The sequence below is a fragment of the Lemur catta genome, chromosome 5 (genome assembly GCF_020740605.2).
Source record: "Lemur catta isolate mLemCat1 chromosome 5, mLemCat1.pri, whole genome shotgun sequence".
Classification (NCBI taxonomy): Eukaryota; Metazoa; Chordata; class Mammalia; order Primates; family Lemuridae; genus Lemur; species Lemur catta.
The window spans coordinates 31,537,473-31,555,821 of NC_059132.1; the positions used below are offsets into that span (position 1 = coordinate 31,537,473).

General features: G+C 44.5%; 1 protein-coding gene across 1 annotated transcript in view; it reads right to left on the reverse strand.

Annotated features, from left to right (window-relative positions):
* Positions 1-252: 252 nt before the first annotated feature.
* ADRB2 (adrenoceptor beta 2) overlaps positions 253-18,349 on the reverse strand; it is a 52,417-nt gene continuing 34,320 nt past the window's right edge. Inside the window, exons 2-3 of the mRNA XM_045551420.1 lie at positions 6,165-6,277; positions 253-456 (exon numbers count right to left, since the gene is read on the reverse strand). Coding sequence (XP_045407376.1) covers positions 6,273-6,277 — 5 coding nt within the window. The 3' untranslated portion in view covers positions 253-456; positions 6,165-6,272. The remainder of the gene's footprint in view (positions 457-6,164; positions 6,278-18,349) is intronic.

Sequence of the window (18,349 nt, forward strand, 5' to 3'; positions counted from 1 at the left end):
TCAGGCTCTCAGAAAGATAATTTCAGTGTAGAACATAGAAGACATTAGAGAGAAGATGCACTGGAAATGGAGAGACTTATTCACTCATCCATTCATTTATTCATTCTGTCAATTAACTAACAATTATTGAGCCCCTACATGCCAGGCACTAGTTGGTGAGAATGGAAAGGAAGATAGATAATTAAATAAGACCTAAAATATAATAAGTAATAGGCTAGAGAAGCACATCAGTGTGGTACCTAACTCAAATTTTTGGAGGGATCCAAAAATGCTTCCAGAAGCAAGTGATGTTTAAACTGAGACCTGGAGTATAAAGGAGTGGAAGAACACTCCAGGCAGAAGCAATGTCAATTGCAAAAGATGCATAGGCCAGAGAGAGCAGGGTGGGTGGAGGACTTGAAAGACGTTGGATCTTCCAGACGAGAGGGAAGAAGAATCTGAACTGGGGTGATGACCCTGGGGATAGAGGAGAGGGGATAAGTGAGCATGTCACTGTGGAGATAATGGCACAATATTATGCAATGTGATGACACACTGGGTGTGTGGAAGGTGTAAGAGGAGGCAAGGTGGCTCTAAGTTGACATCCTCCCCCTCATGTTAATTCACCCTTACTTTACTTTGCCTTTCACTTCTCAAAGGTGTGTGTTGGATTTTACCAGGTCAACTTGGTTTAGTTGGGAACTATGTATGGTGTCCTTTATGGTCCCAGGCAGGAGCTGTGCAAAAGATGCATTTGCATAAGATGTGGAAGGCAGAAGTGAAGCAGCAGTCTTTATTACTCTCTGAAAGTCATGTGGTCAGATGGAGTTACAGGCACAGAGATACCTGGTAGGTTCTGTTCTTCCTCTTGACAACCAGCCACTCCAGCCGCATGCCCCCCCCCCATCTCGTCTGCCACACCCAAAGGCAATAGCCTCAGAGAGGTAATGGTTTCCCACAGACCACTTCATGCACTATCACTCTGTGAGCCCGCTCTGGTGGCTGTATGTGCTTGACTTTCCAGATTCACTGTGACTCATTTTCTGATCCTTCAAATATTCCTTCCAGAGTTTCACTTCACTAATTTCTCCATAATTTTGGGGAAACTATTATTCCATAACAACCCCTGACTGATACAAAGTGCATAAACTTCTAAATAGCTTGGATTTCACTTATCCTTGCATATTTCTGGTGTGCCCAGGCAGTTAAAGAAGGAATGATACTGGTGTTTCTTCCCTCTAAGAAGAGACATAGATCATCATCTCATTTAGTTCAAAACCAAATAAAGATATTTGTTTGAGATTATGACTAGTCTCCTTCCCTTTAAGCCAGCAGAACAAAGCATAGGATATGATCAGCCAGATGACTAAGCAATAACATAAGAAAAGGAGAGAGGAGAAAGAATGTTTCAGGAAGAAGGAAAAGGATGTGCAAAGATTTGCAACCCCTCCTGAGGCTTGTCTACCTTTGGCTTGACATGGGGATTAAATGAGATAATGAGTACGAAAGCACGCAGTAAATGGCATAAACCTGTGCAACCATGGAATCAAATTGGGAAAACCATTTACAAGCAGGACTTTTCACATTCTACTCTTCAGTATTCCTCTGGGATATTCAGTTCACCTTCATGCTCCAGCTTTTAGACAAGTAAAATTTCAAAGAACATGTTCATGTGGTTGGTGCCAGAAAGTCCTAGAGCATTTGGCTTAGGAAATACCATTGTTTGCTCCTGACCCACTAGGGAAAAGGAACTGAGAGTACCTACAGACCAGTTTGTTCTTCTTTCATGCCAGGACTTTTCTGGAACGGAAGTATCCTGGCAACCTCAGAATTATTTCACCTTTTATGCCCCAGACCCTTTCAATTTTTTTTCTCCTCTGTCCCTGGGACAAGTCAGGAAGAAATATCCTTAAAGAATCCTGACTCCAATACTTGCCATGTTAATGTGGACAAGTTGCTCCAACTCTCTGCCTCTTAATTTCTGCATCATAAAATGTGGATAATGCTTTATCTCATGGGTTTGTTGTGAGGATTTTTTTTTTTTTTTTTTTTTGAGACAGAGTTTCACTCTGTTTCCCTGAGTAGAGTGCTGTGGTGTCAGCCTAGCTCACAGCAACCTCAAATTCCTGGGCTCAAGCTATTCTTCTGCCTCAGCCTTCCGAGTAGCTGGGACTACAGGTGCACACCACCACGCCCGGCTAATTTGTTGCAATTTTAGTAGAGACAGGGTCTCACTCTCACTTGGGCTGGTCTCAAACTCCTGAGCTCATGTGATCCTCCCACTTCAGCCTTCCAGAGTGCTAGGATTACAGGTGTGAGCCACCACGCCTGGCCCATTGTGAGGATTAAATTGGTTATATGTATAGTCCTTAGAACAGTGCATAGCACATAATGAGTGATCAGCAAATGGTAGCTGATAGTGTTACTATAAAAATAAGAACTTTTATCATTATGATAAATCAAAAGGTTAATTGTAGGTTCCTTGGCATTCAAATCAAATGTTATGAGGTTCTCCATAATCTATATTTTTAGTATCTTCTTCTTAGAGAAATCAGATGATTTAGAAGCTCTTTGGTTCCTGCTTAATATAATACTAACATCACTTATCAAGTCTAGTACATATGAGGAGAAATTGGTCTAGTTCCTCTATCAAATCATAACTGTGAAGTGGGAAGGAACCAACATATAGCCCAGGTTCTCCACCAGCTACCACATGCCCTTTCTCCTTGTCTTTGCAGCCATGCTGCCATGTGCCTCCGTGTACTATCTCCATTTCTTCCCTCCCACCTGCCTGCTACACGGCCACCCTACGTCTGGCTTCTGCCTTCCCCTTGCCACAGAAGCTGGCTTCCCAAAGGTGACCAACAACTTCTTTGCATCTAAATCCAATCAACATTTTTTGGCCTGCTCACCATTTCCACTTTCTAGAATCATTCTCTCTCTCTTTTTTTTTATTTATTTCAGCATTATGGGGGTACAAAAGTTTAGGTTATATGTATTGCCCTTGCCCCCACCCCCCGAATCAGAGCTTCAAGCGTGTCCATCCCCTAGACGGTCCGCATCGCGCTCATTATGTATGTATACACCCATCCCCTCCCCCCCCCCCCACATCTGCCTGATACCCGATTAATGTTATCCCTAAATATGCTCTTAGGTGATGATCAGTGAAACCAATTTGATGGTGAGTACATGTGGTGCTTGTTTTTCCATTCTTGGGATACTTCACTTAGTAGAATGGGTTCCAGCTCTACCCAGGAAAATACAGGAGGTGCTATATCACCATTGTTTCTTATAGCTGAATAGTACTCCATGGTATACATATACCACATTTTATTAATCCGCTCATGTATTGATGGGCACTTGGGTTATTTCCACATCTTTGCAATTGTGAATTGTGCTGCTACAAACATTCGAGTGCAGGTGTTTTTTGTTCTTTTGGGTAGATGCCCAATAATGGGATTTCTGGATCAAGTGGTAGGTCTACTTGTATCTGTTTAAGGTATCTCCATATTGTTTTCCACAGAGGTTGCACTAGTTTGCAGTCCCACCAGCAGTGTATGAGTGTCCCTATCTCTCCGCATCCATGCCAACATTTATTGTTTTGGGACTTTTTGATAAAGGCCATTCTCACTGGAGGTAAGTATCTCATTGTGGTTTTGATTTGCATTTCCCTGATGATTACAGATGTTGGGCATTTTTTCATGTTTATTGGCCATTAGTCTGTCTTCTTTTGAAAAGCTTCTGTTCATGTCTTTTGCCCACTTTTTAATGGGGTTGTTTGATGTTTTCTTGCTGATTTGCTTGAGTCTTTTGTAGATTCTGCTTATTAGCCCTTTGTTGGACGTACAGAATGCAAATATTTTCTCCCATTTTGTAGGTTGTCTATTTGCTTGATTATTTCCATCATAAAAATTTTAAATGATTTTAAAAGTAATAATTATTATTTTAGGAAATTTGGGAAATACATAACTTACAAAGAATATATAAAACTCCTATAGCTTTATCATTTAAAAAACTTGTCATTAATATTTTGTATTTCCTTATAGATTTTCATAAATTCATGTTTCAGTGCTGAAATAGGGATTGAAAGGCATGTAACGAATTATTTGTCTAATTAATTATTTAAAATCTATATTTCTAATTTGAATTTAAGCTGTATAAAGGCAGGGATTATGCCCACCACTAAATGTCCAATATCTGCCATAATGTAGGTAGCAGCTCAGTAAAAATGTATTGACTAAATTATTAGATATGATTTGGTATCTTGAATATTTAAAAAATTTTAACATCATCTTGTATTTCTCTGTGCCATTAAGCAATTCTCTACTAATTTTTTTTTTGTTGATTGCTTAATAATAGTCTATTACATAAATATCTCAGAAATCATTTAACCATTTAGTTTTAGACATTTAGGGCATGTGAATTCTTCATTATTTTAATTAATATTGTGAAAAACATTCTTATGTATAATTTTATGCCTATGCCTTAGATTGTTTCCTTAGGTCCTTTCCTAGAATCTTCTTGTTAAAAGTCTTTTTTGGAATATGTTCTGGAACTGCCTATTCTATTTCCCTTGCATTGCCTGTAACACATTCACACTTACTGTTTTGTGACTTTTCCTTTCTCTCTGATGAGCTTGGGATAAACATTAGTAACACCCAAAGCTGGGGGCTCAGCCTTGCTCACCCTCCTGCTCTCCATGCTGACAGGAGAAGTTCCTGATCCTACACTAGGAGCCACCAACATCTACACCTTTGTCTCGTTAAATACATCAGGTTACAGAGGCATAATAAAAATAGATTATTAATTTTTATTCTTCTTCTCCCTCCCTTTCCCCTGCCCTTGCCCCTTCCTCTCCTCCTCCTCTTCACTGCCCACCCCCTCCCGATCCCCTTCCTCTTCCTCCTCACACCTTTTTAAGGAAACAAAACTTTTTGAAAAAAAAAGAAAATACATTTATTATGTATTGTGGGTAATTAAGGGAGAAATGCAATGAAAGGAAAGGAAGGAGAGAAAGGGGAGAGATGGAGAGAAAGAAGTAAAGCTAGTAAAAGAAAGAAAAATAGAAGGGAATGATATGAGATCAGAAACAACACTTTAAGGTAGGAAGAATAATTAGAGAATGAGAGAGGGAGAAAACCAAAGGAAAAATATAGCAAAATCTTGGTGTAACAATATATATATTTGGGGCCATTCTTACGTATACCTTTGGTTTAATTTTTTTTCTGACAACCCTTCAGAGATTTGAAGAAGCTATTATGATTCTATAAGTTTTATTTTCATTTTTTATTTTTGCTTTTCTCTAGGGTAAACTTACCTAATTATTTTTATTGTTCCTTTGGGGACATAATTTTCATACTCTTAAATAGTCCAATTATCCTTTTTGGAGTAATGTGTCAGTATCCATATTAAAATGTGGGGTTCTGAGTTGGACAGGGAATTCCAGAGTGGGCTCCTGGTGTGGGCTGATGACCAGACGGCACAAAGGACTGTCCCTTCCTGTGCTTGGCACTTGGAACTTCTCTTTACTCTCATTTGCTCTCAATCTCTCTCTAGAGCATTTACAGCAGTGGTTGTAAAGCTGCTTGATCTTAGACCTCTTTACACTCTTAAAAAAATGATTGAGGACTACAAATAGATTTTGTTTATGTAGATGCATTCTATCTAGTGATGACTGAAGATAATAAATTAAAATATAAAACTTAAAAATATTGATTTATTAATTTATTTAACAATAACAAAAATAAACCCACTACATGGTGACATAATTTACATATTTTTAGAAAAAATTTTCCAAAGCAAAAAATACTATTGAAAAAAATGACTTTTTTTTATGTTTTGGCATATCTCTTCAACATCTGGCTTAACAGAGGATAGCTTGAGTCTCATGTCTGAGTCTGCATTTAATCTGTTGCAACGTGCTGTTGTGTTGAAGTATATAAATAAACTCTGGTCTCAGTTAGGTCCGTAGTTGAAAAAATGGGGACTATTTTAATGGCCTTTTCAGATAGTTGTAGATATTCTCCTTTGATATTACACTAAAACTTCCAAGTGGTAGTTTCTGAAAGATTAGTTGCAATACAGAATCTGAAACTATATCACTTAACTTTTTATAACTTATTTTATATAATAAGTTATATATATAACTTATATATAATCATTATTATATATAATCCGTAACTTACCCTTTTAACAGATCTTTTATGCTTGCATGACTTTGTAATACCATGCATTAGTTATTGGGAAAATATGAGTTCACTGAATTATGCAGATCTTCCAAATGTTGACACATTTCATTCTACAATACAGAAAAAAATCACATTTATTAATATTGCCATCAATCTCATTCAGAAAAATCTTTAAGTATTGGAAAGCTGACAAGTTCATAGTGGCAGATATCAGCCTTCCAAAATTCACTTGAAAGCTTGAATTTTATTGTCCCCAACAAACATTGGTAGTGATTTCCCTTGAAGGGACAGGCTTACTTCATTCATTCCTGAGAAAATGTCTGCCCACATCTGAATAACAATAGTCATTCTTTCAAGTAAAAATGGGGTCAAGAGTTAATAAAAGTAACAATATTTACTGCCTAATAAAAGACATTGTTCAGTGAAGCTGGCTTTTTCCCCCTCTGGGCGTGCATAGCAGTAAAGAATACAACGAAAACTTGCCCAGTTGGGCACCAGTGTCTTGATTCGTGCTTTTGCTTTTGCACCATCAGTGTAAATGTCAACACAGTGAAAAAGGCAAAGGAGTCTTACTCTGAAAACAGTTTTGGCTTTGTGGACCCCACGGAAGGATCTGGAAGTCTGCCAAAGGTCTGTGGACCACCCCTCCAGAACCGCCAGTACTTGGGATGCCTGCTAGTCATGATAAACATCACAGGTCTTCCACTGATCCGTTCGGTGACAGCAGGATGCAGAGCTTCCAAGAGATCACAGTACTAGCAGCAGGAACGAACTTGTCTCAGGTGCTGTGCTAAGTGCTTTTCATACATTATCGCACAGCGACCCTTCAGGTAGGTTCTGCTTTATCCCCACTTTCAGATGAGGAAATTGAGAATCAGAGAGGTGAGTTAACATGCCTAAAATGACACAGCTGGTAGGTAGTAGAGACCGTAGGAAACTCTCAGCAGGGTACTCCAGAGCCCACGCTCTGAGCAGCCGTGTCATTGCTGGAGAGGCTACAGGGTGGGTGAAGTGAAGAGACAGCGTGCTGGAGAGGTAGGAGGTCAAAATGGGGACTGAGAGTCTGGGGCCCAAGGATCTAAGGAGCACATCCAAGGTTTCCCCCAATTCTCTTTTCCCATATGATTCTCAAAAAGTCCTCTGACGTGGCTGGTCAGAGTTCTTCTCATTTCCATTTCCTGGGTAAGGAAACTGACGCTGCTTAGCAGACAAGCATCCCCTTGTGGCCTCAGAGGCATAGCTGGGAGAGCTCCACCTTCTCACCAAAGCCAAGGACTCGGGCCCTTCTTGGCAGCTTCTCCCCCTTGGGGTGTCACGCTGTCACATGCCATGGAGGGGAACTTGGCAAAACAGGCAGCGGTGGGAGGGGGGGAAGGGGAGGCCCGAGAGGCCTGGTGTCACGGAGGAACAGTGACCCGAGGTCCAGGCACTAGTCTGGCCAGCGGTGAGAGTCCTCCTAGCCTGGGTGTCTGTGACCGAGACCCCAAGCTGCTTCCCATTCTGGGGGTGCCATTCCACATGAAGCCGGAAACAGTTTATCTGCCAACAGAAAAGGAGGCGTGGGCGCGGGGGATGAAGCGACAGGCCAGAAAAGTACACTGTCGCCTTGGAGGCCAGAAAAGTACACTGTCGCCTTGGAGGCTGCTGACAAGGAGGTTTGAAGGAACAGAGAAAAAGGAGGTCATATGCAGCCTGGATTTCTTTCTCTACGGAAGGAGAAACTGAGTCCTGCAGAGGGGAAGGAACTTGCCAAAAGTCACGCAGCCTGTAAAGTGACAATGCCAAATGCCATGCTGGCCCCAGACCCCTGGTGCTCGATTCAGGCACTCTCAGCAAACAGGCTTGTTGGGGTAAATCAAAGCCAGCTTGCTGGAGAATCCCTTCTGGTCGCAGAGCAAACAGGCGGCTGGCAGTCAGGGTCACTTCGCAAGAAGCTCAGGCTCTGGGCACTCGCTCTCCTTCTCTGAAATTCTTGCCAACAGGGGCTGAGAACCAAGATGGAATTTCTTTGGTTTCTCAGGACCCCTCCCCGGGGTTTGTAATCGTGTTCCTTCTGCATACCCCTCTGGGTGTTTACATTTCAAGTGGGTTATATGCTTAGTTCAATCTGAGATTTCTTGTCTTCCAATGAGCCGATTTTGCCTTTGTTCTTTTGTTTATGTTCCCTGGACAATCAACAGTTCCTGAAAGTTGCAGGCCTCCTAGATGCGGAAGAGGGGAAATTTCAGGACAGTTCCTGAACGTTCAGGCCTTCAAAGCCCCCTTCAAGGCCGGCATATGGCCTCCAGAATAGAGGGGGAGATCCTTCCCGAGTCCGCATCTGCTGCAGAGGAAAATGCCTCTTCTCTCCTCAGAATCCCCACGTGGCCCCCTAGCCCTGCTGGTCTTCCACATGGGGAGCTGTATTGGGGACATTTTCAGTAATAAGGGGAAAGGTCACCTGTTCCTCCAGTTCCTTTCTTCATCAGTGGGCTGAGTTCTGGATTTTAACAATTAGGAATTAATTCATTAACTTCAGGCTTTGTTCACCAGGACAAAAGAGAATATTATATTGTCTTCTTCTTCTTCTTTTTTTTTGGTCCACAAATATTTATTGAGAATCTGCTGTGTTCAGAGCCTGTTTTAAGAGCTGGGATTCAGCTGTGAATGAAGCAAACAAATTCTCTGCTCTGGTGCAGCTGACACGCCGCTGGGGGAGTGAGACAGTGTATGACGGGCTGTCAGCCTGTGTGTCAGGCAAACACAGGTGAAGGGCATAGAGAGCGAAGGAAGTAGCATTTGAGATGGGATAGTTAGAGGCGGACACCGAGTTAGGGCCAGGGTTAGGAGGAGAGACCCGAGGAGGTGACATTTGAATAGGGACCTGAATGAAGCTAGAGAATGTGTCCTGAAGTATCTGGAGAAAGACTCCTCTACTTGTCAGAATGGTTACCCCTAAAATGGAGGGGGGCTGTCTTCCAGCCACAGATCACACAGGACCAGCTTAACCCTGTTGTCAAGTGCAGGCCTCTTGCACATTCTTTTTGAAAGACAGCTCTGTCTCCCAGGTTGGAGCACAGTGGCATCATCATAGCTCACCGCAGCCTTGAACTCTTGATCTTAAGTGATCCTCCTGTCTCAGCCTCCTGAGTGGCTGGAACTACAGGCGTGCACCATCACACCCAGCTAATTTTTCTTATTTTTTGTAGAGATGGGGTCTCACTGTGTTGTCCAGGCTGGTCTCGAGCTCTTGGACTCAAGCAATCCTCCTGCATCAGCCTCCCAAAGTACTGGGATTAAAGACACGAGCCACCGTACCCAGCCATCCTCCACATTCTTGAAGACCATTCTTAGGTCCAAACCCAAACCTTCTTATCCCAGTATGACTGTTATTTCAGCTTAAAGTTACCTTTCAATTTACTTTAAAGAACAGAAACAAAACAAAACAAAATAGCCATTCTAGGGTCTGGGGTCAGTTGACCAAGTCATTGATTATTTCCTCTTCCACCATTCTTAATCCTCACAAGATTCCAGAGGTTTAGAGTTGGAAGTGACCTCTGATGACCCAAACTCCTCATTTTACAAATGGGAAGAGTAAAGCTCAGGCATGGGAAAGGGCGTGGTTTTGGTTGGTTACAGAGTTAGTTACAGAAATGGCAGAGTGGGGACACATGCCCAAGTGTCCTACTGATCCTGTGCTCTTTTTCCTTCTACTTCCCGCCACACCACATGTCACCTTTACTCCACATCTATTTTATATACTTGGAGAGTAACAATAATAGCTCATGTTTCCCTAGAACTTGGGTTTCCTCTTGCAATGTTGTTCTGTTCTTCTCTGAGGACGTTTTCTGAGAAGGGAAACTCTCTGTAGGTTTCTTTTTTTTTCTTTTAAACTAAATATTATCTTTTGCTTTATGCCGGGCTCTGTGATAAAGGACTCACACTCAGTATTTCATTTAACCCTCACAACCCCTTTGTGAGGCATTATGATAATCATTCTTATTGAAAGACTGGGAAGCTTAAGTTCAGAGAGGTTGAGTAACTTACTCAAAGTCACACAGCCAGAGAATGGGGGAGCTGGAATATAAATGCAGAACCTGCAGACTCATCCACCAGGCTAGTCTGCTCTCCATGTCTAGCTTCTGTCATCAATCTGGGTTGAGTGCTCCTATTGGGTCCTCTGTCCCTTCAGACTTGTGGAGCCTTTATCTTTTTGGCTATGTTGGTTACTTTTCCTCACTGCCATTATCGTAGCAGGTGGGCCATGAAAGAAGCCTGCCCCTTGCCTTTCTCTTGGAGATTCCTGACCCATGGGTTGGGAGGCTTGGCATCACCTGACCTTGGCATCCTGGCTGTATGTGACACAATACGAATGATGGCTTGACCCAAAGACCACTAGCCCTGGGCTGGGCAGCAGCCTGTGAGGTGTGAGTGCTCTGGCCAACAGGAGCACTGTGCTCTGGCTGGTGATTGGCTGAACCAATCTGGCCTTTTCTCTTGGAGAATGGCGAGATAGGGTAAGGCATAGAATAACGCTTATAATCAGGGAAGGCAGCAACAGATACCCAGTGCTCACGGACAGATGAGATAAAAGTGAAAACATGCTAGTAGTGGAAAAATATTCTGGCCTCCATAAGCTTTGGCTCTGTAGCTTCCTTACTTCTCCTTGAATCCTTAAAATAAACTAGTAAATGAGTAGCACGAGCATGTCTCTGTCCATGCTCCCTGGAAGAGGCAACAAATGGACCCTTTTCAGTCTGTCCTCTGTTAAGTGCAGCAGTTGGCTCAGCTGATCACCCCCAGCACTGAGCATTCAGCTGGGCAGAACTTCCCCAGCCTTGGGTCATTGCTGTGACTCGTCTCCACGATGCCATCAAGGCCAGACTACACATCCTCAGCCACCAGAGATGTCAGAGCTAGAGGGCTGAAGGGCATCGCGTCGTTCAATGCAAGCCTGTCTTTTTACATGTGGGAGAGGCTGGAGGAGGAAGTGGCAGTTCCATCTTCCAAAAGGGCGCCCATGGTTAGAAGAGCCAGGGTTAGAAGCCAGATCTATCCAAGTCCAGAAACTCTGCTGACTCCAAGGCCTGGGTAGACTCCATCCATGGAGATGGTTTCTATGGAGGTGACTCTCAACATTTCTCCAGCCCTTGTCTGCATTTGGAGTTTCGGTCTCTGTTTCCAGCAGTCAGTGGGACTTTGCCACTTGCATGTCCATAAGCACTTGCCAAGTGGGGAATCCGAGTTGTGACAAGGTCAGCCTTTGCGTCATCCTCCTCCCCATGTCCCCAGGTCCCTCTGTTCCTCCTCCTGCCTCTCTGCTCAGGCTGCAGCAGCATCGTCCCTCTGGCTGTCAATCAGCCAGGCAGGCGGTTCAGCTTCACCTCTGACTCTCCCTTCCCTGCTTACTGTGTTAAGTCGACATTCAGTGGTGCACTGAGCCTTGTTTATGCTTTCCCCACGTTTCTGGCTTCAGATCTTTGTTTTCTGTCTCCCACCTCAAATCCACTCAGCGAGGCATTGCTGTGCTAATCCTCTTAAAGCATTGGTCAGGTCGCAGCACTTCCCTTCTTAAAGACCCTCATTGACTTCCTGCTGCCTGGGGAGGCAGGGCCCTGTTCTTTGGGCTGGCCTTTGAGACCCTCTATAACATTGGGGAGCTCCTCCAGGCCCAGCTTCCTGTAATTCCTCTCCACCTTTCCAGCCCTCCAGCCAAACTGCACCATTCCCAATTTCTCAAATGTTCCCGGTGGTTTCCATATCTAAACATTTGTCCTTTTTTGTTTCAAATGCCCCAATGCTTACCTTGTCTTGTGGAATTTCACTCTATCTTTTAAGGTCTAGCTCAAATGCCACCTCCAGGAAGGCCTCCCTGATCAAAATCCTGCTGATCCCAAACCACCTTCATCCCCGTTCCTTGGGCAGAGAGGTGGACTCTCCCTATTGACAACTAATTCTGGAATATCTGTTATGTGCCAGGCACTGTGGATATGAATCCATGCATTTTTACAACTTGTGGCAAATACTAAGTGCTTACTATGTGACAGGCACTGTCCTAACACAAGAGGTACAACGCTCACTACCGCAACAAAATATCAGGTAGTGAGAAGTGCAGTGAAGAAAATATAAGGCAGCTGAGTCCAGTTCACAGGGAGGGGGGAGATCAAACGTGTGAGGGCTGAGCAGGGCCCACCAGGACCCATGGCAGCGAGGGGCGCCTGCTCCAGAGATGTGCAGGCCCAATTGGCCCCACCGAGGAGCAAAAGTTCAACAAGACCCTTGGGCAATTCTGTGGCTCCTCCTGCATCCTGACTCCCTCTTTGATGTTGCCTGGTCTCCTTGTCCAGCTCTCTCCAAGGGAAATGCAATGCAGCCGCAAGGAGGAGGGTCTCCTTCCAGGGCCTGCAGACCGCAGGGGCTCCCTGTGGCTGCGCCCTGGAGGCTCTGTCCCGCAGCCAGGTGGCCCCACTGTTGCAGGACGAAATGTGTAGCCAGACCACAGGAGCATGGGGCAGTGCAGCCAATCAGAACAGAGACCGCTAAGGAGGGCGAGGGCATGGTGGATCTTCTAAAGTCTGTTAGCAGGGTGGCAGATGTTACCCGAGAACAGCTCAGGTGAGTCGGTCATTGTGTGGCGATCACAGCAGACTGTCTGCCTCCCCGGCGCTCCACTCCTCAGGTTCCACTCTGTGGAACGTCCTCCCCGCTCTTCTTGGTGATGAGGATGATGATGATGACAATGACCACTACCACCACGAGAAACATTCCCTGTGGCTCTGTGGTTTTTCTCATGTAATGTTCACACGCAGTCCTTGAGTAGGTACTGTCATTATCCTCATTTTATAGGTGAGGACCACCAGGCTTGGAGGAGTTAAGAAGTTTGCACAAAGGCATGCCTAGTCCGTGGGGGTGTCGGAATTCAAACCCGATCCGATGCCAGACTGCAGAGCCCCTGTGTGTTTAACGACTTAACAGTATAGTCTCCTATACTGTTAAAATTTTATCTGACCCTAAGACCTTGTTCAAATATCACCTGTACCACGAAGCTCTCCTTGATTACCTTGTTCATGTCTGTGTGTGGTGCACGTGACTGACCTGAGCAGTAGTTGCCATTCATTCATTCAACATTTATTGCGTATCCACTATCTGCTCTTCGAGCGCCTCTCTGGACTGGGCTCTGGGAAGAATGACTCTGCCCCTCTTGGGAAGCTCCCTGTCCACTTACCGCAGGGCAAGATCAAGGCTACCGTGTGGTGTGCCCGGTGTGTTCATACTTCTGTCTGCTTGCAGCAGTAGCTGCCAGCACTTCCAGAGCCTGAGAAAGTCGTGGGGTTTCCCTATAGTCAGACAATAAAAAACCATTAGCAATTCAGGTCAGACATATGGAAATTCAGCAAGCTGCAAAACGAGCAGGTGGAGAAGCGGCAGGGAGTTCCGCCAGGCAAAGTAGCGCTGCAGGGAGCTACTAGTTTCTAATTCTTGCCGCTGTCTCTGCAGCAATCCTGTGGGCATGGACTTCCGAGTCCTCTGAAGAGAAAGGAAGGGATCTGTTTAAGCTGTACTCTGTATCATTCCAGTGATGAGGGCTTTTGCCAAGTGTTTATGAGGTCACTTTAAGTTAAACCCTACTTCTTTCCCCCGGGTACTGTCATTCCAGCACCTCCAAGACTAACCTGCCTGAAACACAGAAGGAGCCCGAGTTAGGCTGTGCCCTGTTGAGTTCCCAGGCTCGGTCCAAAAGGAGCACTTCTCATTGCCCCACCGAGGAACTGGGTGGTATTTCCTTAGCCATTCTGGAGACATCTGGACACTGTAGTCCTTCCCAAGAGAGGTCTGGCAGGTTCTTAGAGAACCCACTGGAGGTAATGGTTCTCAGCTTTTGAATGGAAGAGATGGACCTTTGAAAATCACAGGAAATCTATATGATCCCTCAAAAATACACACATATACACACATACACACGCGACAGTATACAATTTTAGAATATTCCAGGGCCTCCTGAAGGGCACCCTTGAATCCAAAGTTTGGTGTTCCCAAAGTGATACATGTAAGCAAGATAATTTTAGGTAGTGCATGGACAAATCTTGTTTTTTATTTTTATTTTTATTTTTAATTTCAGAATATTATGGGGGTACAAACACTTAAATTGCCTTTGCACCACCCGACCAGTGTTCCCGTCCTCCGGACAGAGCTCACTGCATCTGTTAGGTGTGGCTTTACTCATCCCCTCCTCCCCCCTCCCAAATATTGTTTTTAATTCCTGAATATTTATTTTAATATGTACTAAAATCATAAGTAACACATTGCATCTGTGAGCTTGTTAATGTTTCTGCTTGGGATGAGGCTAACCTGGAAATTATGACTGGAATTGAAGTCATTCTTTTTTATTATTGTTATTTATTTATTCCAGAGACAGGATCTTGCTCTGTCGCCCAGGCTGGAGTGCAGTGGTGCAATCATGGCTCATTGTAGTGTCAGATTTCTGGGCTCAAGTGATCCTCCCACCTCAGCCTCCTGATACACTCTGCTAATTTTAAAATTTTTTTGTAGAGATGGGGTCTTGCTCTGTTACCCAGGCTGGTCTCAAACTCCTGGCCTCAAGTGATCCTCCTGTCTTGGCCTCCCAAAATTCCAGGATTACAGTCGTGAGCTATTGCATCTGGTCTGAGGTCACTCTTAATAAGAAGATTAAGTAAATGATCAGTGGTTTAGGGGCTCTCTAGAAAAGGCCGTACACAAGCGAGTGATGCTTTGGATGCACTGCTTTCATTTGTGGAATCTTTAATCTGACTCAACAATCAAATTGCACAATGAGGAAACTGAGGCCCAGAGTGTTAAGTGACCTATGAGCTCCCAATAGTCACAGGCAGATTGGGGGAAAGTCCCCAGGGTACCAGATTCCTAGGCCGGAGGTTTTTTGTTTTTGTTTTTTCCCTATAACATCATTAGTTTTCTTGCTTTCTACCTATGCACTTTTCACCTCAAAGGGTAAAAAAAAAAAAAAAAAAAAAAAAAGAATAGTTCATCTGAGTTCATTCTGGGAGCAGAGGGAACCGGCAGTAACTTCATGTAGCCGGTTAGATTGCTGTCAGTTTACACAGACTCTTACAAGTATTTTCCTTAGACTCTTTTCACTGCTTATACTTATAAACGGAAAAAAATTTTTTCAAGATGCTTGTCATTCCTCCCACATTGTTAGAGACCTGCCTGTGTATAGTCTCAGGAAATGATTTGATGTTCTCTCATGGGAGTTTATTCTACTTAGCCAGAATCATAAGAGAGAATCAACCTTGTATGTTATGAAGCTTCTTTTGATTTGGGTTGACATTGTGTTTACTGGTCTGGTTGCCAAGTTGAAAATGAAAGGTGTATAAAGACTTTCTTTAAATCTTCTACGTGGGTCAGCCCACCGGGGGTGCTTGGTTCTGAATGCATCCCTTTCAGAGGGACACAGACATAGGGGACTGTGTCCAGAAAGAGGGTGAGGGGACAGAAGGAGACCACAGCCCCATCAAGGGAATGGCAGCTGAAGGAACTGCTGTTGGCTGGCCTGCAGACAGAAGACCGGAGGGGCCATCCCAAGGTCACTGTTGGCAGCTCTGTGAAGGGCTACTGGGGTCAGAGCAGGGCGGGCAGGCTGTGCTGCATGTCTGCAGAGCCCCGGGTTCCAGACCACCTGCCACCTCAGGGGTCGGGAATGGAGTGGGCACACGGACACCTGGGGAAAGTGAGGAGGGGAAGGCAGGAGCTCCAGGGAATTGTTGTCATGCAGGAATGCAGGCTAGAAATTTGACTTTTTATGTAAAATCTTCTGATTATTTAACAGTGGCAATAAATTTTAAACACATTTGAAAACATCATGTGGCCAAACAAAACACATCTGTGGGTTAGATCCTGCCTGCAGACTACCGTTTTGTAACTTATGCCTCTATGGACCATGAGTTATTAATATTTTAGCATTTCCAGTTGCTGATCCAGTACTTGAGCCCACATGTGGTTTCCCCCTTTCTTGTGTGGCAGTTCCGGTCCTGTGGTTGTGTGCTCAGGGCTCAGGGTACACAGGGACTCCAGGAGAGCATTTTTACCACCCTTTAGAGGAAAGTGTGACACTCAGGGACAAGAACTCTGAAGTTCCAAGAGTTGGGGGACCCCTTATGGGGTAAAGGGAGAGCTAGGCAACTCCAGGGAACACGGGAGGTGGCACGGTGCCTGGAAATGTCATTGACACACAGGCAGGAGAGCTGAGTTTTCACGATACCTCTGCAATTCCCTAGTTGTGTGTCCTTGAACAAGTAACTTCTCTAGGTCTCTTTCCTCCCATATACAATGAGCGATGACATTGGATGGGGTTCTGAGATTTTGTATCAGTCACTCCTCCTCACCCTCAACCCATCCCGACAGGATTTCCAAGTCCTCATACCCAGTGTGACTTTCTGTGGTGTGTTTCCACCAACCCTAAGAACTCACTCTGCAGAGCCAGTCTGGCTCAAGTTGCCCCTTCCTGCCACCCCAGGATTCTCTCTGCTTTGAATGCCTTCCTGCTTTCTCTAGCCTTACTCACCTACTCCCTGGGCAAACCTCTCCTGACCTAGGTAAGGTCTACTCCCTAGTAATATGCAGGATTCCATCAGAGAGCTCACTATGGTTGCACTTTTCATTTATTTGTGTGATCATCATACTAATGTCTCACTGGGTTAGATTTCTAATGGCCTCTTCTAACTGTGATATTCAGTGATTCTGGGATAGCCAACTAATGATGAGCAGGGCACAGAGCAGAGGTTCTTAAGCTTTATTTCTGCCCCATGAAACCAAAGGGGTGCAGTACACACCCAGCATGAACCTACTGGGTTGAGAAACACTCACGTAGAGGCTAAGGGCACAAACGTGGTCTTGCCATTTTCTCCTGCAGCTTGCTAGCTGTGGGACTCTTTGGACAAGCCACACCGAGACTCAGTTTACTCATCTGTAATTTCATGTGTCAACTTGACTGCGCCATGGGGTGCCCAGTCATTGGCCAAACATTATTCTGGATGCATCTGTGAGGCTGCTTCTGGATGAGATTAACATTTCAGTCTGTAGACTAAGTAAAGTAGGTTTCCCTCCCTAATGTGAGTGACACTCATCCAGTCCCTCCGAGACCCGAACAGAAAAAAAGGCTGATCTTCCTCCGGATAATAGAGAATGCCTATGCTTGACTGTCTTTGAGCAGGAACATTGGTATTTTTCTGGCTTCAGACTGGATCTGAAACATTGTCTCTTCCTGGATCTTGAGCCTGCTGACTTTTGGACTGGAATTATACTCTCAGTTCTTCTGGGTCTGTAGCCTGTGGACTGTGGATCTTGGGGCTTGTCAGCCTCTGTAATTGCATAAGCCAATTCTTTATGGTAAATCACTTAGAAAAATATATACATATATGCACACACACACACACACACACACACACACACACCCTATTGGTTTTGCTTCTCTGGAGGACCCTAACTGATACATGTGTGAACACTAATAGCTGCCCCACAGCGTTCTTGGGAGGAGTAAAGTGAGTTAAATCACTTTAGCTATTTTTGGACAAAAAGCAAGTGTGCCATATGTAGAAACCATAAAAATATTTTGAAATCTAAGTCAGAGCATCCTCAGGATATAGATTCTAGCTGGAGTTTTGGATATTTCACCAATTAGTACCTCCCTCCCCACCACAGGACTCAGGAGACATGAGGTTAAATCAACTAAGGGTGATTTGGGTCCCAGGGGACATTTTGCAATGTCTAGAAATATTTTCGGTTGTCACAATTGAGGGAAGGGAGGTGCTACGGGCATCTAGTGGGTAGAAGCCAGAAGCCAGGGCAGTAGCTGAATATCCTGCAATGCCCAGGGCAGGCCCATGACAAAGAATTATCTGGTATAAGATGCCAATCGTAGGCTAAACAGTGAGCAATAATAAGTATATATGATCTTGTAAGTCCTAAAGTCCAAGTCCACGTACAGACAATCAACGGACAATAAGCACAAAGACAAAGCCATGGCACAGACTCCCAGCCACCAGCCAAACTGACGCACCCGTCCTGGAGGCTGACTTACTGGAATGCGACAGCAAGCATTTGATCTACGCACAACTTTTCAGGAAAGTAAAGCTTCACGGAAGCCGTGTGTCCCTGGTGTCCTATACGGTGCGATCATGAAGCATGACATACATTTGTGCCCACAC